This window comes from Oncorhynchus nerka, linkage group LG3 (assembly GCF_034236695.1).
Source record: "Oncorhynchus nerka isolate Pitt River linkage group LG3, Oner_Uvic_2.0, whole genome shotgun sequence".
Lineage (NCBI taxonomy): Eukaryota > Metazoa > Chordata > Actinopteri > Salmoniformes > Salmonidae > Oncorhynchus > Oncorhynchus nerka.
The window spans coordinates 76,274,969-76,300,586 of record NC_088398.1 but is presented as its reverse complement, the minus strand read 5'-3'; the positions used below and the strand labels follow the sequence as shown (position 1 = coordinate 76,300,586).

The 25,618-nt window shown below is 42.2% G+C and overlaps 1 protein-coding gene across 5 annotated transcripts in view; it reads left to right on the top strand.

The window, feature by feature from the left end:
- Positions 1-7,246, top strand: part of LOC115117816 (tensin-1-like) — a 351,789-nt gene extending 344,543 nt beyond the window's left edge. For all 5 annotated transcript variants that reach the window (XM_065015952.1, XM_065015960.1, XM_065015958.1 and 2 more), the window contains one exon: positions 3,526-7,246. In XM_065015952.1, coding sequence (XP_064872024.1) covers positions 3,526-3,667 — 142 coding nt within the window. In that variant the 3' untranslated portion in view covers positions 3,668-7,246. The remainder of the gene's footprint in view (positions 1-3,525) is intronic.
- Positions 7,247-25,618: the final 18,372 nt, after the last annotated feature.

Genomic DNA, 25,618 nt, shown 5'->3' with positions numbered 1-25,618 from the left:
AACCAACAGGTGTAGTAGACCTTACAGTGAAATGCTTCTTACAAGCCCTTAACCAACAGGTGTAGTAGACCTTACAGTGAAATGCTTCTTACAAGCCCTTAACCAACAGGTGTAGTAGACCTTACAGTGAAATGCTTCTTACAAGCCCTTAACCAACAGGTGTAGTAGACCTTACAGTGAAATGCTTCTTACAAGCCCTTAACCAACAGGTGTAGTAGACCTTACAGTGAAATGCTTCTTACAAGCCCTTAACCAACAGGTGTAGTAGACCTTACAGTGAAATGCTTCTTACAAGCCCTTAACCAACAGGTGTAGTAGACCTTACAGTGAAATGCTTCTTACAAGCCCTTAACCAACAGGTGTAGTAGACCTTACAGTGAAATGCTTCTTACAAGCCCTTAACCAACAGGTGTAGTAGACCTTACAGTGAAATGCTTCTTACAAGCCCTTAACCAACAGGTGTAGTAGACCTTACAGTGAAATGCTTCTTACAAGCCCTTAACCAACAGGTGTAGTAGACCTTACAGTGAAATGCTTCTTACAAGCCCTTAACCAACAGGTGTAGTAGACCTTACAGTGAAATGCTTCTTACAAGCCCTTAACCAACAGGTGTAGTAGACCTTACAGTGAAATGCTTCTTACAAGCCCTTAACCAACAGGTGTAGTAGACCTTACAGTGAAATGCTTCTTACAAGCCCTTAACCAACAGGTGTAGTAGACCTTACAGTGAAATGCTTCTTACAAGCCCTTAACCAACAGGTGTAGTAGACCTTACAGTGAAATGCTTCTTACAAGCCCTTAACCAACAGGTGTAGTAGACCTTACAGTGAAATGCTTCTTACAAGCCCTTAACCAACAGGTGTAGTAGACCTTACAGTGAAATGCTTCTTACAAGCCCTTAACCAACAGGTGTAGTAGACCTTACAGTGAAATGCTTCTTACAAGCCCTTAACCAACAGGTGTAGTAGACCTTACAGTGAAATGCTTCTTACAAGCCCTTAACCAACAGGTGTAGTAGACCTTACAGTGAAATGCTTCTTACAAGCCCTTAACCAACAGGTGTAGTAGACCTTACAGTGAAATGCTTCTTACAAGCCCTTAACCAACAGGTGTAGTAGACCTTACAGTGAAATGCTTCTTACAAGCCCTTAACCAACAGGTGTAGTAGACCTTACAGTGAAATGCTTCTTACAAGCCCTTAACCAACAGGTGTAGTAGACCTTACAGTGAAATGCTTCTTACAAGCCCTTAACCAACAGGTGTAGTAGACCTTACAGTGAAATGCTTCTTACAAGCCCTTAACCAACAGGTGTAGTAGACCTTACAGTGAAATGCTTCTTACAAGCCCTTAACCAACAGGTGTAGTAGACCTTACAGTGAAATGCTTCTTACAAGCCCTTAACCAACAGGTGTAGTAGACCTTACAGTGAAATGCTTCTTACAAGCCCTTAACCAACAGGTGTAGTAGACCTTACAGTGAAATGCTTCTTACAAGCCCTTAACCAACAGGTGTAGTAGACCTTACAGTGAAATGCTTCTTACAAGCCCTTAACCAACAGGTGTAGTAGACCTTACAGTGAAATGCTTCTTACAAGCCCTTAACCAACAGGTGTAGTAGACCTTACAGTGAAATGCTTCTTACAAGCCCTTAACCAACAGGTGTAGTAGACCTTACAGTGAAATGCTTCTTACAAGCCCTTAACCAACAGGTGTAGTAGACCTTACAGTGAAATGCTTCTTACAAGCCCTTAACCAACAGGTGTAGTAGACCTTACAGTGAAATGCTTCTTACAAGCCCTTAACCAACAGTACATTTGTTAAGAAAATACATTTAAAAAAAAGTAAAAGTAACAAATAATTAGAGCAGCAGTAAAATAACAAGGCTATTTTTTATTTATTTATTAACTAGGCAAGTCAGTTAAGAACAAATTCTTATTTTCAATGACGGCCTAGGAAAAGTGGGTTAACTGCCTGTTCAGGGGCAGAATGACAGATTTGTACCTTGTCAGCTCGGGGATTCGAACTTGCAACCTTTCGGTTACTAGTCCAACACTCTAAACACTAGGCTACCCTGCTGCCCCGGGGGTACCGGTACAGAGTCAATGTGTGGGGGCACCGGTGTGGAGGGAATTGATGTACTATGTACATGTAGGTAGAGTTCTTAAAGTGACTATGCATAGATAATAACAGAGAGTAGCAGAAGCGTAGAAGAGAGGGGGTAGTTCTAGTCTATTTTCTTCTGTACTGTTTATAGATTGACCAACCTTCCTTTGACTGACAGTTGCAGAACCACTGAAGAAAGTGAAGCAACTTAGCTTGATACTTTTAGCAACTGGTCCAAGGATGGTTTTGATGTTAAACACCTAACGGCACCGGTTAGAACTAAGGTTAGTTAGATCTGATTTCAAATCAGTTGTTTAGCTTGACCACAATGGTTCTTTGGGGGGGGGGGGGACTATTCACTTAGACAGACTTATCATCAGTTCCTGACCTGCCTCTAATATATTGGCCCATGTGATTTCAATTAGTACTCTCCTCCATCCTAAATCAAATAAAAGGTGATATTTAGTAGCTCAGACATCAAACCAGGGGAGAGAGGAAGGGATGAAAGCTCCCCACCAACGATTCAGAGAGGAAGAATAGATGGATGGAGAGATGACTGGGCTGAAGATAAAAGAGTGTCCCTTTAGCCAACAAAACCCAGTGTTGGCAGTCACGAGTTTAGAATTTACAGCATGTCATGGTTTGGGGTTTTAAACTCAGGGATCAAAGTGCCTATGAATTTACCGTTATGAGACTTAGGGCTCAATTATATAAACTCATATGGTCTAACAGGCAAAAGAGTAAATCAAGTAGACAAAATATCATTATAATTACTGTGAAATATTTATCATTACAGCCAGGGCAAAAAAAAGTTTAAAAAAATGCTCCAACCAAATGCTAATAAATAGTGTGAACGTTTTCCCCAAAGTTAGTTTCAGGCCCTGGTTACAGAATGAAGAAAGGCTTCTATTCAATCCATATCCCTAACTTTCAGTGCTATAGCGCGATTGAAATCTATAGGCAATATTCACCTGTTCTCGGAAACTGCATTCTCTGTAAACGCTGCAGTCAGAGATGTAGCCGAACTTTGCCGATTTGAATTGAATTGAGCCTTAAATATTTCCAAATGTTAACAGTGGCATGGAGCACCCCTAGAGACTAAACATGGAACTATAGAGATGGAACACAAACAATTTAGCAGAACAATATCTCTTAATGGATACAGTAAAGCATCAATTATAATGGATGTGTTTGGGTGAACCAGCTCAAGTGATGAGTAACCTTGCCTAAGACCTGAAGTTATGCTTTAGCTCAGCGGGCTAAAACAGTCTTGTAGCATGAAAACAACCATGGTTCAAACCTCCCATTTGGTCACACACACACACACTTTTCATCTCTGATTCATATGATTTCCTACAGATGAATTTGACCAGTTAGAACAAGCCTACAAACGACATTGACAGCATCCCTTCCCTTTTCCAGGTTTTTTGGGTTTGTGGCTCGGAAGCAAGGAAGCACAACTGACAACGTCAGTCACCTCTTTGCCGAGATGGACCCCGATCAGCCCGCCAGCGCCATCGTCAACTTTGTCTCCAAGGTGATGAGCGGCTCGCAGAAACGATGAGCTGACCTTTTGGCGATCCTTGGCTGTTAGTTTTTTGGGGTTGTTGTTCTTTTTAACTACGGAGGGAATATATTTCCCTTTTTTTAGTTTGTATTCTAAGTTTAATCTTAGGTTTCACCTCTTTCCTTCTGATCTCATCTTTTACCTGTGTGTGTGTGTGTGTGTGTCTGTGTTTCTTCTTGGAAGGACTCCTTCGTGGCGCGAAGTAGGGGGGATAGAGGAAGTGCAGTTTGTGGGGTGTGGCTGTGTAAGCTGTTGAATGTTGGCTATGGGAGGCCATTGTGATCTCTCTAGCAGGGCAGCACAATAACAGGAAGAGGAAATCATGTCAGTGATGATGTCAGTGAGTGTGATGCATGAAAAAGAGAAGAAGTAGTCAAGTTGTGTGATGTAAAGGAGGGTGTGAAGCTGTCTGGTTCTGGACTGTTCAACCAAAGATTTTTAAAAAGCAGCAATGTCACTGAAGGTATGTTTGAGACAATATTTGGTAAAAAAAAAAAATGGCTACTTTATCAAAACATTTACATTTTATGTTCTTTCTATATACAAGTAAATACTGTATTTATTTTATTCCTAAAAAGTTTGCATCTTTGCTTTCTTCGCAAACCGTATTCAAGTACGTTTTTGCATGCTGGCGAGTTTAATCAATGTAAATATCACAGAGTGCTCTCTTGGTAGGGCGTGGGTGACTTGGATGACTTGGGGCCTAAAAATGTTGTTTGAATTTTTTTTTAGAGCTTACTGTAGAGAAAGAAAATAAAGAAAAAAGCACAGTTGTTCTCTTCAGAACAACAGACAACATCTGACTTCAGAACATCTGTATTGGCCTCCTCCGACTTCCACTGTTCTCTTCAGAACAACAGAAAACATCTGACTTCAGAACATCTGTATTGGCCTCCTCCGACTTCCACTGTTCTCTCCAGAACAACAGAACACATCTGAATTCCACTGTTCTCTTCAGAAAAACAGAACACATCTGACTTCCACTGTTCTCTCCAGAACAACAGAACACATCTGAATTCCACTGTTCTCTTCAGAACAACAGAACACATCTGAATTCCACTGTTCTCTTCAGAACAACAGAACACATCTGACTTCCACTGTTTTCTTTAGAACAACAGAACACATCTGACTTCCACTGTTTTCTTCTCAAAAACAGAACACATCTGACTTCCACTGTTTTCTTCAGAACAACAGAACACATCTGACTTCCACTGTTTTTTTCAGAAAAACAGAACACATCTGACTTCCACTGTTTTCTTCAGAAAAACAGAACACATCTGACTTTCCCTGTTCTCTTCAGAACAACAGAACACATCTGACTTTCCCTGTTCTCTTCAGAACAACAGAACACATCTGACTTTCCCTGTTCTCTTCAGAACAACAGAACACATCTGACTTCCACTGTTTTCTTCAGAACATCTGTATTGGTCTCCTCCAACTTCCACTGTTCTCTTCAGAACAACAGCACACATCTGACTTCCACTGTTCTCTTCAGAGCAACAGAACACAACTGACTTCCACTGTTTTCTTCAGAACAACAGAACACATCAGCTGTTCTCTTCAGAACAACATAACACATCAGCTGTTCTCTTCAGAACAACAGAACACATCTGTATTGGTCTCCTCTTCTTTTGAATGGTTGAAGGATGGAGGATAGATAGAAGCTTGTCCAGTTTGGTCCAACTATTCACCTACACAGGGGTATTAGAACCCTGTAATGACGCTGGGAGCTGGCGTCTGCTGTTACCCTTCTAGACCAGCCTGCAATGCACCCCTCTATGGATACATTTGGTTTTGGCTGATTGGTTCCCCTTTGTGTGTCTACCATTGCCTATCATAAGTGCCACTCCTCTCCGCTGTGCATGTATAAGCATCATGGAAGGTCAGAGTTCACTGCTGATTTTTGAAGAGCAGACGGGCAACGAGAGTCCAGGTTGCTACGACTAAAGCATCAAGCTCTCTCTCTTCTTCAGAACATTAAAATTATTCTACCCCTTCAACCGTCCCAGTAAAGTTGAGAGAGTCCACTATCTTTACAGATCAGCCTATCCAACGTGTAACACCCACATCATACCCACAAGTAAGCTATATACATATACATATATAGATATATATATATATATATATAAAACATGTTTATTTTTTTGCTCTGTCACTCTTTTAACTCATATAATACATTGACATATATAGTCCAACCATAAAGATTACTGAGTGTGGAAAAAATATTATCCTGTTCTTTGGCTAAGATTTATAAATCATGAGACTGAACTACATCAAAATAAATGGTGTGAAGTGTATGTATTTTAAAGCTTTGCTTTAAAACAATTCACTGCATTACTTTGTTTATGTTATGAGTCTTTGTATAAAGCATCCTTTGGTATGGGGGAGAAAGAGCGTCTAGCAAAGTTCTTTGTTGCAAAATTGTTCACTGCATGTTTGGAGGCCAGATATTCTTTCTGTGATTACTTCCTCTATCTAACATCGCAGGTTTAGTGAAGCACCACCGTATTAACATCTTAAGCAATTATTCATGTTGTTATGTAGGGCCTACTGCCCTCATGTGGTGAACCAACGTTTGACCATCCATTGTGTTTTTACTCCGGCGTTTTAACTGTGATTTCAGCAATGACCTTCAATGGACCAGCGAAACTCAAATGGCTGACTATATATATTATTTTCAGAATATGGAAGACAAGTATTATGTCACTTTTTTTGGCCATTATGATTTTGTGAATGTCCTCCTTCTTCTTCTCCTCCTTCTCCACCTCCTCTTCCTCTCCTCCACCACCAACACACCCTCCTCCTTCTCCACCTCCTCTTCCTCTCCTCCACCACCAACACACCCTCCTCCTTCTCAACCTCCTCTTCCTCTCCTCCAACACCAACACCCCCTCCTCCTTCTCCACCTCCTCTTCCTCCTCCACCTCCACCACCAACACCTTCTACTCCTCCTTCTTCTTCTCCTTCTCCTCCACCTTCTTCTCCTCTTAATAACTCAATTGGATTCTGTTTGGAGCAGATTAGTCATACCTCGATGGTCAAATCTACTCCAGTGAAAAAAGAACAAGCATTTACATATGGCATTCTGTCATGTCAAAATGCACACTAAATATTTGCTTGTCCACTTCTGTTACCGCTTAATGTTTGGTTTTTAAGCTCCACTGGGTCTTCTTCCATGACGTCTGTACTCGTTCCATTCTGTTCCAACCATTCATTCCTCTTCAATGAGAATCCCTCCATTTGAAATGAATAGTATTTATTATTTTGAAGAGTCTCCACTACTGTAAAACTATATGTGTCGAAAGCATGGTGGATTCTGCATTTTTCTATGAGAAACGTGTGAGAAATGCTTGTCGGGTCAATCCCCCTCTACCACAAATTGAATGTCAGTCTCACGTTATTTGGCGTGTAAGAAGTTTCTTCTGATGTACATGTGGCCACTTTGAGGAAATAGCCTTAGAATGTGTGCATGAATGTGCTGCGATGCCTGTACAGAAGTGTATGTATTTTCATTTGCTTTATTGTATGGCTTTTGTTTCTGAGAAGAAAAAAAATATATTAAAAGTAATTTGTGTTTTTTGTTGTTGGAAAACTTTGTTTATTCAGTTTTACATACAATCACAAACACAATATTTACAATATAAATAATATACTCAACAACAAAAAAACGGACAAAATAACACAACTATAAAGATACCATACTTTAGACAAGTTAAACCACACTGGGCAGAAGGTCAGGTTAAAGGTTAAAGCAATCTGTAGTTAATACAGGACAAAGTGGACACACCGCCATTGTTCCTGTAAACAGCCAAGGGATAAGGGTGGAGAAATGCAATGACTGTCTGTGCACATTCACAGACAGTCATGGCCACAAAGACCATCCACTGGACCAAAATAAAAGTTTACTATGTTGTTTATTACATTTACTTTGTTAACAAACAGAGAAAAACATGTTTCTGATTTGGCAAGAGGCATAAGGCATCCACAAGTTACATTCTTCAATAATCACTTGATATTTTAAGTACAGTGCATTTGGGAATTATTCAGACCCCTCTCCACGTTCTGTTACGTTACAGCCTTATTCTAAAATGTATTACATATTTTTTTCCGCTCACCAATCTACATACAACAGCTCATAATGAAAAGCAAAAACAGATTTACAAAATGTTGGCGAATTTATAAAAAAATACATAAATTGAGACTCGAAATTGAGCTGAGGTGCATCCTGTTTCCGTTGATCATCCTTGAGATGTTTATACAACTTTATTGGAGTCCACCTGGGTTAAATTCAATTGATTGGACATTATTTGGAAAGGCACACACCTGTCTACATAAGGTAGAGTGGCCAGACAGAAGTCCACTCCTGGGAAAATAGGCAGATGACAGCCCGTTTGGTGTTTGCCATATGGCACCTAAAGGACTTTTAGGCCGTGATAACAAAATTCTCTGCTCTGATGAAACTAAGATTGAATGCCAAGGACAATGCAGGAGTGAAAGACAATGCAGGAGAGTCTGGACTTGAACCCGATCAAACATCTCTGGAGAGTCCTGAAAATAGCTGTGCTGCGACACTCACCATCCAACCTGACAGAGGTTGAGAGCATCTGTAGAGAAGAATGGGAGAAACTCCCCAAATGTAGGAGTGCCAAGCTTGTAGCGTCATACCTAAGAAGACTCAAGACAGTAATGACTGCCAAAGGTGCGTCAACAAAGTGCTGACTAAAGGGTCTGAATACTTATGTAAATGTGATATATCAGTTTTTTGTTTTTAATACATTTGCAAACATTTCTAAAAACCTGTTTTTGCTTTGTTATTATGGGGTATTATGTGTAGATTGATGAGGGGAAAAAACAAATGATTCCATTTTAGAAAAAGGCTGTGACATAACAAAATGTGAAAAAAGTTAAGGGGTCTGAATAGTTTCCGAATGCACTGTGTACTTGAGAATACATTTTGCCTGTCTGATGTCTGTTCATATTGAATATGTTTGTTCACATGAAAGATGAAAGTGGAAAATAGAATTCTGACCTTTGTTCGCACGCACACGCACACACACACACACACACAGTTTGTTTCAAGATTTGTCAGACGTATGTACTGGATACACATGGTATACACCGCTCAAACATTCAAGCACCGAGATTGGGAAACACTGTCTTAATAGGAACACGGTACTGTACACATGCCACTTACTCATACCTGCTGATTCCTGGATGGTAGTGACCAGCTGATTCCTGGATGGTACTGACCATCTCATTCCTGGATGGTAGTGACCAGCTGATTCCTGGGTGGTAGTGACCATCTCATTCCTGGATGGTAGTGACCAGCTGATTCCTGGATGGTAGTGACCAGCTGATTCCTGGATGGTAGTGACCAGCTGATTCCTGGATGGTAGTGACCATCTCATTCCTGGACCATCTGATTCCTGCTAGTTACCATCTCATTCCTGGATGGTAGTGACCATCTCATTCCTGGATGGTAGTTATAATCTGATTCCTGGATGGTAGTGACCAGCTGATTCCTGGATGGTAGTGACCAGCTGATTCCTGGATGGTAGTGACCATCTCATTCCTGGATGGTAGTTACAATCTGATTCCTGGATGGTAGTACCATCTAATTCCTGGATGCTAGTTACCATCTGATTCCTGGATGCTAGTTACCATCTCATTCCTGGATGGTAGTGACCATCTCATTCCTGGATGGTAGTTACAATCTGATTCCTGGATGGTAGTGACCATCTGATTCCTGGATGGTAGTGACCATCTCATTCCTGGATGGTAGTGACCATCTCATTCCTGGATGGTAGTTACAATCTGATTCCTGGATGGTAGTGACCATCTGATTCCTGGATGGTAGTGACCATTTCATTCCCGGATGGTAGTTACCATCTCATTCCTGGATGGTAGTGACCATCTCATTCCTGGATGGTAGTTACAATCTGATTCCTGGATGGTAGTTACTATCTCATTCCTGGATGGTAGTGACCATCTCATTCCTGGATGGTAGTGACCATCTCATTCCTGGATAGTAGTGACCATCTCATTCCTGGATGGTAGTGACCATCTCATTCCTGGATGGTAGTGACCATCTCATTCCTGGATGGTAGTGACCATCTCATTCCTGGATGCTAGTTACCATCTCATTCCTGGATGGTAGTTACCATCTCATTCCTGGATGGTAGTGACCATCTCATTCCTGGATGGTAGTGACCATCTCATTCCTGGATGGTAGTGACCATCTCATTCCTGGATGCTAGTTACCATCTCATTCCTGGATGCTAGTTTCCATCTGATTCCTGGATGGTAGTTACCATCTGATTCCTGGATGGTAGTTACCATCTGATTCCTGGATGCTAGTTACCATCTGATTCCTGGATGGTAGTTGCCAGCTGATTCCTGTTTGATAGTTATTCACTTATTCCTGGATGGTAGTTAACCACTGATTCCTGGATTGTAGCATAGTTCAACTCTGCAGGTGCGACACAAAACGCAGAAATAAAATATAAATCATGCACCTGCAGAGTTGAAATATGCTACTCTCATTGTTTACTGTTGTGCTATCATCAGATAATAGCATCTTATGCTTTCGACAAAAAGCCTTCTTGAAATCTGACACCTTGGCTGGATTCACAACGAGTGTAGCTTTAATTTGCTATCTTGCATGTGTAATTTAATGAAAGTTAGATTTTTACAGAAATGTATTTGAATTTGGCACTCTGCATTTTCCCTGACTATTGGCCATGTGGGATGCAAGCGTCCCGCCTACCCAAGAGAGGGTAACTGCCATCCAGAAATCAGCTGGTAACTTCCATCCAGAAATCAGCTGGTAACTTCCATCCAGGAATCAGCTGGTAACTACCATCCAGGAATCAGTGGTTAACTTCCATCCAGAAATCAGACGGTAACTACCATCCATTGAATCAGCCGGTAATTACAATCCAGGAATCAGTGGTTAACTACCATCCAGGAATAAGTGAATAACTAGCAAACAGGAATCCAGAATTCTAATTTGGATATATATCGACGGAATTAATCAAACAAAAGGACCATTTGTGATGTTTATGGGACATATAGGAGTGCCAAAAAAAGAAGCTTGTCCTTTTGTTTGATTAATTCCGTCGATATATATCCAAAATGTCCATTTATTTGGCGCGTTTGATCCAGAAAAACACTGCTTCCAACTTACGCAACGTCGCTACAAAATATCTCAAAAGTTACCTGTAAACTTTGCCAAAACATTTCAAACTACTTTTGGAATACAACTTTAGGTACTTCTAAACGTATATAATCGATCAAATTAAAGAAGGGATGATCTGTGTTCAATACAGGAGCAAAACAAACGGACGCTACTTTTCTGGTTACGCGCCTCTATCAAAAGGTACACATGAAGTGACGTTCGTTCTGAGCTAGTTCATTACACAAAGGAAAAACCTCAACCAATTTCTACAAACTGGTGACATCCAGTGGAAGCGGTAGGAACTGCAGGAAAGTTGATTAGAATTCTGGATTCCGCATGAAACCATATTGAAAAGACAGTGACTTAAAAAAAAAGAAATCTGAATGGTTTGTCCTCAGGGTTTCGCCTGCTAAATAAGTTCTGTTATACTGACAGACATGATTCAAACAGTTTTAGAAACTTCAGAGTGTTTTCTATCCAATAATAATAATAATATGCATTTATTGGGATCTGGGACAGAGTAGGAGGCAGCTCAATTTGGGCACGCTATTTATCCAAAAGTGAAAATGCTGCCCCCTACACCAAACAGGTTAACCAGATGGATGGTAGCTACCATCTGATTCCTGGATGGTAGCTACCATCTGATTCCTGGATGGTAGTTACCATATGATTCCTTGATGGTAGATACCGGCTGATTCCTGGATGGTAGTGACCATCTCATTCCTGGATGGTAGTGACCATCTCATTCCTGGATGGTAGTTACAATCTGATTCCTGGATGGTAGTTACCAGCTGATTACTGGATGGCAGTTAAGCAATGATTCCTCGATTGCACTTACCATTTGATTCCTGAATGGTAGGGTTATGTAAGCCTGTAGGAAGAGGGAACACAACACCCTTCTACAACTCAACTCCCCGTGGAGTGAAAGATAAATGGTTCTGTAGGTGCGGGTAAGGATGACAAAGGCAGGAAATGTACCGTTTATTGGGAATTTATTTATGGGGAAGTCCAGGAGCTGTTACTGGGTTTTCCATGTCATTCTGTATTAAATAAGCTACCTCACTTCTCATTACTTCCCTTCTCTTGGCATTAACCCGGTACGGATGCTGACGTATAGGAGCAGTGTTCCCCACATCCACATCATGTTCTAAGATGGACGTGCGACTTGGAACGTCCTGAAACACATTGAGAAAACTATCAATAGGATAAGATCATTAGTTTGATCGTTATCCAAATGTTCCATTTGAGAGGGTAACTTTTCCAGCATCTCCGAATTACATAAGTGTTTACACTGCTGTAACGTATGGCGTAACTCCAACCAATCCTCCTTATCCTCTTCTAGGTCCCAGTCAGGCTTCAGCACCAACGCAGCCACACTAGAGATGGCGGGCTGGACCTGCTTACATGAGGAGCTGTCTGGAGAGTCACGTATATAGTATGCTTTCAGCATGTTAACATGACACACATGGGAAGAACACCTACGATCTGGGGTCTTTACCACATAATTGGTGTCACTGAGTTTCTTTTCCACAAAATATGTCTCAGAAAAACGTGCCGACAGAGTTTAGCCAGGGATTGGCAACAAAACTAAAACTTGATCCCTGGTGTTTTTGAGATGAGGAGAGACTTTTGGGCTAACGCACATGCAGCATACAGTCTCTCCTGCATCTTACTGACATAATCCAACACATTTTTAAGGGCGCTACTGGGTGTAGGAGATAGGATAAGCGCCTTCAAAATCTTTAACGGACCCCGTGGGGTGTGTCCAAACACAAGATCAGCAGGGCTGAACCCTAAGGACTCTTGTATTGTTTCCCTGATAGCAAATAGGACAGGGCACCACCTCATGTTATGCAGGTGAGTGAGGACCCAAAAGCTGTTTAACAAAAACAGAGTCCTTTAATGTCAAAACACAGGGAAGACATAGATCCTCTTCAGATGTATTGAATAGCAAAATAGACAACCCGCAGAGAGGGCGACAAATAAATCATAAAGTCCTTCTGATATTACAGAAAAGTCCCCTTCTTAGCAGCAGAGGAGAATAGCAGGGTTAGCGGCGACAGACTGCTGGTCTCTCTGGGTAGGCGCGGGTTGTAGATGACAGAGGTACCTGATCGCACGTAGCATCAGATGAACAGGCAGATTCCGACAGGACGAGACAAGGGTGAAGCAAACGTGACGATAGTTTGGTTCTGGCATGAGAAACTCAAAACGAGAATCTGACAAAGACAGAAGCAGGAACAGAGAGAGAAATAGAGAACTAATCAGAGGGAAAAAAGGGAACAGGTGGGAAAAGGGTGAACGAGGTAGTTAGAGAAGATCAGGAACAGCTGGGGGAAGGAAAGGAAGAGAAGGTAACCTAATACGACCAGCAGGGGGAAACGAAGTGAAGAGAAAGAACAGGAACAAGACATAACATGACAATACATGACACCTCATCCCAATCGGGAACTAGTATCCATGCAATACTTGCGTAGCATCGCCTTTAGCGTCTGATGCCAGCCCCTTGACTCTCGGGATGATACAGACTGGAGACATGATGGGAAATACACAGCATCTTTAACACATTTGAGAACAGTTTTGACATAAAGTTGGTTCCCTGATCAGTTTGGATTACTTTAGGGAATCCAAACGTAGAGAAGAACTTCACTAGTGCCTTCACCACAGTCTTAGCCATTATAGTCCAGAGAGGAATAGCCTCTGGGTACTGAGTCTCACTGCACATTATTGTTAGTAAGAACTGGTTACCTGACCTGGTTTTGGGCAACAGACCTACACAATCGATTATCAGTCGTTCAAACGGTTACCGCACCACAGGAATCGGGCAGAGCGGTGCACGAGGAACTGTTTGATTCGCTTTCCCAGTGAGTTGACATACATTACATGTTTTACAAAATTGGACAACGTCAGACTTGAAACCTGTCCAGAAAAAATGACGAAGGACACGGTTATAAGTCTTCGTGATCCCCAAATGTCCGGACCACGCCTGGTTATGGGCGAGTGACAGCACCTGCTGTCGGAACGGTGTAGGAACAACCACTTGACACACTTTACTCCAGTCATTAATTGTGTCATGAGATGCCCATTTCCACATCAAAACTCCTGCTTCCATAAAGTAAGCTCCTTAGTTTTAGCTTCCTCAGTGGAAATTACCGAAGCAAAACACTTGCGAAGACTGGTGTTTGCTTTTTGATATTCAATCACCTTCTCAGGGGTGACAGATAAAAGAATGTTATGTAATTGGGGCATGATTTCTCTCACCCCTGCCTTAGTTTTTATGGGGGTAAAAACTGTCGGCCTTGCAGAAGGAATTCTCAGTGCATTGTCTTCTACCTCAACATTCTCAAAAATTGAAGTAGGTAAATCCAACACATCTTCCAGCTTGCGAGATTGTGCCCTCGTTAACACACGAGCAGGAAAAACACGGAAATGTCCTGATACCAAGTCTGACACTAAGTGGACCCAGTGTAATGGTACAGGTACGGTTTTTGTCTCTATACCCTGTATTATGACATGCAAGCCACAATACGTTTCAGGAGACCAGGGTAAAGCATCAGTAACGATTACTGACTGCGCCGCCCCAGTGTCTCGTAAGATTTGTATGGGCTTTTGATCAGCTTGTTCTCCAGTTAAGGAAACACAACCGGCAGAGATAAACGGAGCCTAGACAGGATCCGTTTTCCCAAATGCTGCACCAATAACTAAATCAAAGACACTTTTTAATTTAGGGGATGGTGGCATGGACTGTTTCGTTATTTTTTCAATACCGGGCAGTCCGCAATCATGTGACCCTTTTGGTGACAGTAAAAACATTCACGGATCTCGTGCGAAGGCTTAGGGTCGTTAGAGGAAAAGCGACCCGAACAAGGCACTGATGACGTAATCGTTCGACCTTCAATACAAGGAGCACCAAAGACAGTCTTGTGTGTCAAAGCTTTCTCATCTGCCAACACTGCTGCCTGGATCACCACTTTCTGTTTATTTAAATGAACTACAATTCTATCAGGGAGGTTCTGTCTCCTAGAGATGAACGTACTATGGTGTGAAAAGTGCAAATCAATCTCAGAACAAAAGCAAAAAGACCTTGTGACGATGCTGGAGGAAACAGGCACAGTAAAATGAGTCCTATATCGACATAACCTGAAAGGCCGCTCAGCAAGGAAGAAGTCACTGCTCCAAAATCGGTTGCTTTCAAAATCCTCCAACAGCATTAACTCCCGAATATCAGCAAAGGTGTTAACTTTGCTGACTGAACACCAGCGAACAAACAGAGACTCCTTGTCCCTTGCAAACTCAACACAAGTACAGTGAGAGGGTTTTTTGTGGTTCCTGAAGCACTGCCTATAAGCTTCAGGCACCAACTAATAAGCCCGCAATACAGTTTTAACTATATTGTACTGCAAACTGTCTTCCAGGGAGAGAGCACTTCCTGGGCTTTGCCAGACAATTTACAGTGTAACAGGAGTGGCCAAACCTCGAGTGGCCAATGCAGCAAAGCGGCCACACACTCAAACGCTGAGAAATAGGAATCAACTTCCGACTCCCGGAATGGAGGGACTAAAGCAATATTTTTACTCACGTCAAAGTAGGCTTGATGAAAGGCAGGTCGTGGAATCGCACTGGAGCCAGCGTCTAGCTCCTGTTGTCGGATCTTCACCTTGTCTATTTCCATTTTCCTAATTTCTAAATTAAACTTCATCTGTCTATGTCTCACTTTATCTTTTTGCTCCAGTTCCAAATGGGCCAGCCTCACATTTAGCCTTGTGATCCCGTCTGAACGACCTGAAGCAGAAGATAAAGGGTCTTATCGGGGTAATGTAAAGCGGGTACGAGCAACCCCTTCCTCCGCATCGTCCTCCGACTTGGCATCGGAAGGTCTACCCATCTCCTCTCCTGAAGCCTCCCTCTCCTCATATTTCAATGAGAAAATGTGTTTTCTCATTAAACCCTCCCTGACTAGCACCAAAAGCTCAGCCTTTAGGGCTTTCTCAGGGACGAAGAGTTCCTAATGGTCAGCTATAGTGCAAAGATCTATTTTACGCAACCCCATCAAACGTTCAACAGAGGGCGCTTCAATAAACTTGGAGATGGCTGAGGCTGCCATTTTGTACACAGCAGCATAATGAACACACGAAAACTAAACAAGTCATCCAAACTCACAACCTACCACCACACCTCAATCACCAATCACAGAGAGCTCAGAGCACCAGGGTCCGGTGGGTTTAATGGATCCCGGATGAGCCCCCGTTATGTTAGTAAGCCTCTAGGAAGAGAGAACGCAACACCCTGCTACAACTCAACTCCCGTGGAATGAAAGATGAAAGGGACTGTAGGTGCGGGTAAGGATGACAAAGGCAGAAAATATACCGTTTACTGGGAAATGATTTGTTCCTTCACACGGGAAAACGGGTCTTGACGGAACCAAAGCAAAAGAAAGTCAAAGTTAAAAAGCCCCCTCTCCTACCTTATCCTACCCTACCTGCCTACCCACTACTTACTTCATCTTTTAGCACCACCTGGTGCGCTAACCAAAATACATGGGGTGTTCCGCCCAGGTCTTATCTAGTGTGCATAGACAGTAAATACTGCGGATATTGTATGCCCGCAGGCCTCTTGCTTGAGCACTCCCTAGGTGCCTTCCCCTTCCCCCCTGGGAACACATGAAACAGAATAATAAAAAACGTAAGTAAACAATTTTAAGATTCAAAAACACTACGTCATATTGGCACACACATACCTCAGAGCAGCAGCTACAAGAATACTTAATGCTCATAACCATTTTTGAACTTGTAACACACTCTCCTAGCCTCTTGATGTCAGTGTTTCTCTTCTAGATGGAGATAGAGAGAGAGAGCTGATGGGTAGTAAGGCTGTGCATCCATGCTTAGAGCCAGTAGTCATCACGTGTATGTGTGTAAGTGCGTGTGTGTGCGTGCGCGTGCATCCACGTCCATGCACTTGTAGGTATACGCACACACACACATATTATATGCTTGAGGGGTGGGAAGGAGTTGTTCGTGTAAGGGACAAAGCTTATTTTCCCCCATCCTCCGGGTGCAAGATCAAGCTCAAGTCCCTCCGGGTGCATAAGTTCCCCCGGGTGCAAAAGTGTGCGTGTGCATGTGTTCATTTCTGAATTAATTAATTTCTAAGCTCTTGAGAATAACAACACTCAAGCACCACCCTATGTGTGGATGGGAAAACTACAACAACACCATTTAGCACAAGGTTACGCATGTGGTTTCCCGCCTCACATATAAAAAATAAAATTGCCTCTGGATATCATTGTGACTGGAGGAAAATGGCAATTTGCTGACAAGAAAATGACAACTATGGAGCATTTGGAGGCCTGTATGGTGGCATGGGCAGGTGTGGGAGATAGCCCCATGTAATCTAAGTGGGCTTTGTGGATCAAGGACGAAAATCGGAAAATCAATATTTTGTCTGGTTGCTGAGCGCAGTAATCTGGGTTTGGGGGGGGGCGGGGGGGGGTACGGCAACAGGTGTCCAGTTTCCTGGTAAAGTAATGCCTTTTTTGTCGGTCTCCACACATGAAAACATGACACGTGTCGAAGCAGAGGAGTATCTGCTTCTGAAACCAGTGTTGTGTAACAACACAGACTAAATGGAGGTTGAGAAGTGCTATAAACATAAAGGACACTATGTAACTCACAGGCTATAAACATAAAGGACACTATGTAACTCACAGGCTATAAACATAAAGGACACTATGTAACTCACAGGCTATAAACATAAAGGACACTATGTAACTCACAGGCTATAAACATAAAGGACACTATGTAACTCACAGGCTATAAACATAAAGGACACTATGTAACTCACAGGCTATAAACATAAAGGACACTATGTAACTCACAGGCTATAAACATAAAGGACACTATGTAACTCACAGGCTATAAACATAAAGGACACTATGTAACTCACAGGCTATAAACATAAAGGACACTATGTAACTCACAGGCTATAAACATAAAGGACACTATGTAACTCACAGGCTATAAACATAAAGGACACTATGTAACTCACAGGCTATAAACATAAAGGACACTATGTAACTCACAGGCTATAAACATAAAGGACACTATGTAACTCACAGGCTATAAACATAAAGGACACTATGTAACTCACAGGCTATAAACATAAAGGACACTATGTAACTCACAGGCTATAAACATAAAGGATACTATGTAACTCACAGGCTATAAACATAAAGGACACTATGTAACTCACAGGCTATAAACATAAAGGACACTATGTAACTCACAGGCTATAAACATAAAGGACACTATGTAACTCACAGGCTATAAACATAAAGGACACTATGTAACTCACAGGCTATAAACATAAAGGACACTATGTAACTCACAGGCTATAAACATAAAGGACACTATGTAACTCACAGGCTATAAACATAAAGGACACTATGTAACTCACAGGCTATAAACATAAAGGACACTATGTAACTCACAGGCTATAAACATAAAGGACACTATGTAACTCACAGGCTATAAACATAAAGGACACTATGTAACTCACAGGCTATAAACATAAAGGACACTATGTAACTCACAGGCTATAAACATAAAGGACACTATGTAACTCACAGGCTATAAACATAAAGGACACTATGTAACTCACAGGCTATAAACATAAAGGACACTATGTAACTCACAGGCTATAAACATAAAGGACACTATGTAACTCACAGGCTATAAACATAAAGGACACTATGTAACTCACAGGCTATAAACATAAAGGACACTATGTAACTCACAGGCTATAAACATAAAGGACACTATGTAACTCACAGGCTATAAACATAAAGGATACTATGTAACTCACAGGCTATAAACATAAAGGACACTATGTAACTCACAGGCTATAAACATAAAGGACACTATGTAACTCACAGCGTAGGTGTCATTAAAGCAAAACTCCACCCCCCAAAAACATAAAGGATACTATGTAACTCACAGCGTAGGTGTCATTAAAGCAAAACTCCACCCCCCAAAAACAGAAAGGATACTATGTAACTCACAGCGTAGGTGTCATTAATGCAAAACTCCACCCCCCAAAAACATAAAGGACACTATGTAACTCACAGCGTAGGTGTCATTAAAGCAAAACTCCACCCCCCAAAAACATAAAGGATACTATGTAACTCACAGCGTAGGTGTCATTAAAGCAAAACTCCACCCCCCAAAAACATAAAGGACACTATGTAACTCACAGCGTAGGTGTCATTAAAGCAAAACTCCACCCCCCAAAAACATAAAGGACACTATGTAACTCACAGCGTAGGTGTCATTAAAGCAAAACTCCACCCCCCAAAAACATAAAGGATACTATGTAACTCACAGCGTAGGTGTCATTAAAGCAAAACTCCACCCCCCAAAAACAGAAAGGATACTATGTAACTCACAGCGTAGGTGTCATTAAAGCAAAACTCCACCCCCCAAAAACATAAAGGACACTATGTAACTCACAGCGTAGGTGTCATTAAAGCAAAACTCCACCCCCAAAAACATAAAGGATACTATAATGTAACTCACAGCGTAGGTGTCATTAAAGCAAAACTCCACCCCCCAAAAACATAAAGGACACTATGTAACTCACAGCGTAGGTGTCATTAAAGCAAAACTCCACCCCCCAAAAACATAAAGGACACTATGTAACTCACAGCGTAGGTGTCATTAAAGCAAAACTCCACCCCCCAAAAACATAAAGGACACTAATGTAACTCACAGCGTAGGTGTCATTAAAGCAAAACTCCACCCCCCAAAAACATAAAGGACACTATGTAACTCACAGCGTAGGTGTCATTAAAGCAAAACTCCACCCCCAAAAAACATAAAGGATACTATGTAACTCACAGCGTAGGTGTCATTAAAGCAAAACTCCACCCCCCAAAAACATAAAGGACACTATGTAACTCACAGCGTAGGTGTCATTAAAGCAAAACTCCACCCCCCAAAAACATAAAGGATACTATGTAACTCACAGCGTAGGTGTCATTAAAGCAAAACTCCACCCCCCAAAAACAGAAAGGATACTATGTAACTCACAGCGTAGGTGTCATTAAAGCAAAACTCCACCCCCCAAAAACATAAAGGACACTATGTAACTCACAGCGTAGGTGTCATTAAAGCAAAACTCCACCCCCCAAAAACATAAAGGATACTATGTAACTCACAGCGTAGGTGTCATTAAAGCAAAACTCCACCCCCCAAAAACATAAAGGACACTATGTAACTCACAGCGTAGGTGTCATTAAAGCAAAACTCCACCCCCCAAAAACAGAAAGGATACTATGTAACTCACAGCGTAGGTGTCATTAAAGCAAAACTCCACCCCCCAAAAACATAAAGGACACTATGTAACTCACAGCGTAGGTGTCATTAAAGCAAAACTCCACCCCCCAAAAACATAAAGGATACTATGTAACTCACAGCGTAGGTGTCATTAAAGCAAAACTCCACCCCCCAAAAACATAAAGGACACTATGTAACTCACAGCGTAGGTGTCATTAAAGCAAAACTCCACCCCCCAAAAACATAAAGGACACTATGTAACTCACAGCGTAGGTGTCATTAAAGCAAAACTCCACCCCCCAAAAACATAAAGGACACTATGTAACTCACAGCGTAGGTGTCATTAAAGCAAAACTCCACCCCCAAAAACATAAAGGATACTATGTAACTCACAGCGTAGGTGTCATTAAAGCAAAACTCCACCCCCCAAAAACATAAAGGACACTATGTAACTCACAGCGTAGGTGTCATTAAAGCAAAACTCCACCCCCAAAAAACATAAAGGATACTATGTAACTCACAGCGTAGGTGTCATTAAAGCAAAACTCCACCCCCCAAAAACATAAAGGACACTATGTAACTCACAGCGTAGGTGTCATTAAAGCAAAACTCCACCCCCCAAAAACATAAAGGATACTATGTAACTCACAGCGTAGGTGTCATTAAAGCAAAACTCCACCCCCAAAAAACATAAAGGATACTTTGTAACTCACAGCGTAGGTGTCATTAAAGCAAAACTCCACCCCCCAAAAACATAAAGGATACTATGTAACTCACAGCGTAGGTGTCATTAAAGCAAAACTCCACCCCCAAAAAACATAAAGGATACTTTGTAACTCACAGCGTAGGTGTCATTAAAGCAAAACTCCACCCCCAAAAACATAAAGGATACTTTGTAACTCACAGCGTAGGTGTCATTAAAGCAAAACTCCACCCCCAAAAAACAAGCTTTTGGTATTTGTTTCTTTAGTCCATTGTTGAAAATTGTCCCAAAATGTTTTGCATGTCAGCTATCAAGTTTTCAAGATATAGAACTTTCTACATACAGAATACAGCCGGTATGATGCATTTAACCCTCAAACTTGATACAGTCATCTCACCAGACTCCTTCAAAAACATAAACTGAGCTGCTATCTGATCAATGTACCTGCCGGTTACTAGGTATGCTGTGTTGCCTTGTACCTTACTGTTCCAACCCACTGGGAATATTTTTTATAGTTGTATATTTGCTTACTCTGTATCGTGTGCTTTATTTATTTTTAGTGGTATTGTGTGTTGTCCTGTTTGTTCACTGTTTTAATGGTATGCCTCTTGGCCAGGTCATTATTGTAAATTAGAAAAAAAATTCTCAATTGACTTATCTGGTAAAATAAAGGTGAAATAAATCAGTTAAATAATGCAGAATCATACCGGCTGTATATTTAAGCAATAAGGCCGGAGGAAGTGGGGTATATGGACAATATACCGTGGCTAAGGACTGTTCATAACCACGATGCAACGCAGAGTGCCTGGACACAGCCATTAACGGTGGTATATTGGCAAAATACCACCAACACAGAGGTGCCTTATTGCTATTATGAACTGGTTACCAACGTAATTAGAGAAGTAAAAATAAATGTTTTCTCATACCCACGATATACGGTCTCATATACCACTGCTGTCAGCCAATCAGCATTCAGGGCTCGAACCACCCAGTTTATAATTCAAGTTATATATCTTTAAAACTTGATTGCTGACATGCAAAACATGTTGGGGCTATATCAACAATGTACTAATGAAACAAATACCAACAGATAGTTTTGTATGAAGTCTGTGTATGGTGTGTGTCACCTGCTACTGCATTTCCCCCCAGGTTGCCCTGCACCATGCACTCCTGCCATCTATTACACACACCTGCCTTCCCTCGTCACACACATCACTGATATTAGAGTCACCTGGACTCAGTCACCACCTGTTTATTTCCTCCTCTATATTTGTCAGTTCCCCAGCTCTGTTCCCTGCTGCTGCATTCATTGTTTTTTGTTTGTGTTACTCGTTTGCTGACGCTGTTCCTGTCTCGTTCCATGTCCGTTCCTTATTAAATGTTTGACTACCCTGCTTCGTCTCTCCAGCGTCATTCTATGTGACAGGGTGGAGTTTTTCTTTAAGGTCAAGTGATAGCTGCAAGATAAGACATTGAACGTGCATACAAGTCATGCCACATTAGTACATAATGCGTGGGTGGCTAGGAGCGTGTGTGTGTGCCTGCGTGTGTATGTGTATTCTTCTGAAGGTGTGCATGTGCACTCTCCTCCCAGCAGTGTGTGTGTTCCGGAGGTGTGAGTGTGACACTGTTCCCCTCACTGTCCATCCTAAGAGACTGGCATGTCTGAGTCACTCCATGTCCAAACTTTCCATCCAACCCTCCCAAAACCGTTGGTCCGGACAGCAAGGCCCTCCCGAGTGGGCTCTAGTGCTTCCTGAATAAAAATACATCCTTCAGGATGTTATTGAAAAGCCTCACATGCGTGTCTGGCTTGCATCTCTCTGCCTTTGGGATGTTTATTTTTTCTACCTTCCTTCCATAAATAAGAGAGGTGGAATTACTGAGAAACACAACATTGTCATAGTTTAATAGTGCTACCCAATGAGCTTCCTGCAATTGATGTCAGTTCCCAGTTCCCGGTAAGGGTAAGGAACGTTTGGGATTTGTGGGCTGTTTGATTTGCTTGAAATACTTGGTCGCCTTTGATCTGTGGAAATGTGCAAGAGTGTTAGATACTATTGGATAGTTTCTTTGTTGTTGTCCCATCATTATTATGTCAAGAAAGTATTGCTGATTTCCAGTCCAAGTAAGTTCAACTTACATGGTAAGATAAGGGTAAATACAGTGTATACAGGTTTTTGTTCCAGCCAAGCGTTAACTCAACACACCTGATTTAAATACAGTTGACAATTGATAGCTATACCAGTTTTTCAATCCCAATTCAAACATATTATTTTTTACTCTGGATTTCTATTAGCAAGCTTCAGTTCTAAACCAGTGCCAGTTCTAAACCAGTGCCAGTTCTAAACCAGTGCCAGTTCTAAACCAGTGCCATTATTTGAATCAGAGCTGGCCTAGAACGAAAGCCTGCATAAACTGTGGTGGCTCTCCACTGACTCTGTCCTCCCTTCTGACCTTCTCCCCCAACAGGCAGGTCAAATACGCCAGGCCCATATAAATATCCCCGGAATGAGAGGTCAAAGGTGAGGGTGAATTGAATGGGGAATGGGGAATGAGAGTGGAGTGTTCTCCCACCACCACTCGAGAGGACAGAGAGGACACTGGATCCGTCAAGTCACACACACTCAACACCCTAAATGCATTTGACACACACCATACACAGACTTCACACACCATACACAGACTTCACACACCATACACAGACTTCTCTCAAAAAAGAGAGATCCATATCCATATCATTTTTTAAATTAATTCAAATAGAGAAAGTTCAGTTGGTGAATTATCTGCCTTCTGGCTTTTGCACCATTCCCCTAGTAGTGCAAGAACTGCAATCCCCATCCATAACCACACCCCATCTCACACCACTCCACCTCACCCAATCAAAACAGTACCCCCCAACCCCCCCAACGTAACAGATGGCCAGATGGCCATAGGGGTTGCATAGGGTTTAGTGGGGTCTCGAAGGGGGTCGTAAGGGGTTAGGCTGAGTCAGGGTGTTTGTAATTGTTGTGACATGGCTGGTGCCTGTCAGCGTGCAGGTGGAGGGCTAGCATGTTACCTTCAAGGCCCTCTATTGCCACTCCAATCACTCAAATGGTCAGGCTTTGGACAATGTTGTGGGCTGTCAGCTGGCCATCTCCAACGAGCCCCCAACAAGTGGATTACAGATTTTCTTTACTCAGCATTCACACACACCTGTTTGAGAAAGCCCTGTCGAGAGCTTGCGACTATATGGTTCTAACTGCAAAAAGATGATTCTGAGATCATTGGCTCTAAAGTTCTGAACCCTCATTGGTTTGAATGGTGACAGCTATTTTTTAGCTTCTATTCTTTTGAACTTAACAATCAACATCCTCACCCTCCTCAACCCCTCACTCCTCACCCGATCACCCTCCTCAAACCCCTCACTCCTAACCCCATCACCCTCCTTACCTCCTCACCCCCCACCCCTCCCTCACCCAACTTACCCTTCAACATCCTCACCCTTCTCACCCCCACACCAAACTATCCCTCCTCAACCCCTCTCTCCCCTCTCTCTTCACTCCCTCTCCTTCCTCACCTTCTCCCCAACCTCACCCCTTCTCCCTCCTCACCCACCTTTTATAAAACTCTGGCCAAACTTTTGCTATTTTGGCCATGGTTCAAGACTGTATACACCCAGCAACAGGGGGCAGTCAACAGTCCCATGTGCTTTGGAAATACCAGGAGCTCCCTCCTCTCAGTCATCCCATCCCAGTGACACCGGTGTCGGGTAGCAGGTTGGCCTCCTCCTGGCCAATCAACTGTGCCGGCTGGGAATTTCGAATGTCTGTCTAAGGTGTTGAAAGCGCTTGGATGGGAGACCGGCACATACTGCTACGGACAACAGAAACTGATCAGGCCATGACAGACTATAGGATAGCTTATACTGCCATGTGTGGAGTGCTGTAACGGGTACTCAGGCTAAGACTTTGAAGGTTGTTGTGTCTGCTGCTCTTTCATCTCCCCTCCCACCCCTCGATCCCTAATGGATTTATTCATATTTTTCATTAATTTGGGCTTGCCCGTATTTAGCTGGATCTACTAAAACCAATGGCCTGGGATGTGGATTCATCTTGACTTCCTGAAATTAAATATGGAAGTGACCCTGACCCGAGTGTCAGTGTCCTACTGTATTACCTGCATTGGTCAGGTCGGGGAGCACGGACAGACTGTTCCTTCTGTTACCGGTGTTGTACTGCACCGCTGTAGCTCTGTGTTGTGTGTGAGATTGAATGAGGCTGACAAAGCGGACTTCGGAGGTTAGGCCGTTTTAATGTATCAGAGTTCTCTGCATGCAAAAGAAAAGACAAAACATTTGTTGAGCACATATATGTTCTGCCAATTGTCAGCTCTCTCTACAACATAGACTCACACTACACAGGACTTGGATCTGTGGAGGATCTAGGCATTGTTCACACATACAGAACCTTAGCTAGCTAGTAACCACATGTTGAATTTAACTGGGATCTGTGGAGGTGTAACGGTTTTCTGTATGTGAAGGAGAGTCAGACCAAAATGCGGCGTGGCTATTGCGATCCATGTTTAATGAAACAAAGTAAACACGAATCAAATACAAAAACAATAAACGAAAACCGAAACAGCCTAATACTGGTGCAAAGTAACACAGAGACAGTAACAAGGACAATCCCCCACAAAACCCAACACCAAACAGGCTACTTAAATATGGTTCCCAATCAGAGACAATAACGAAC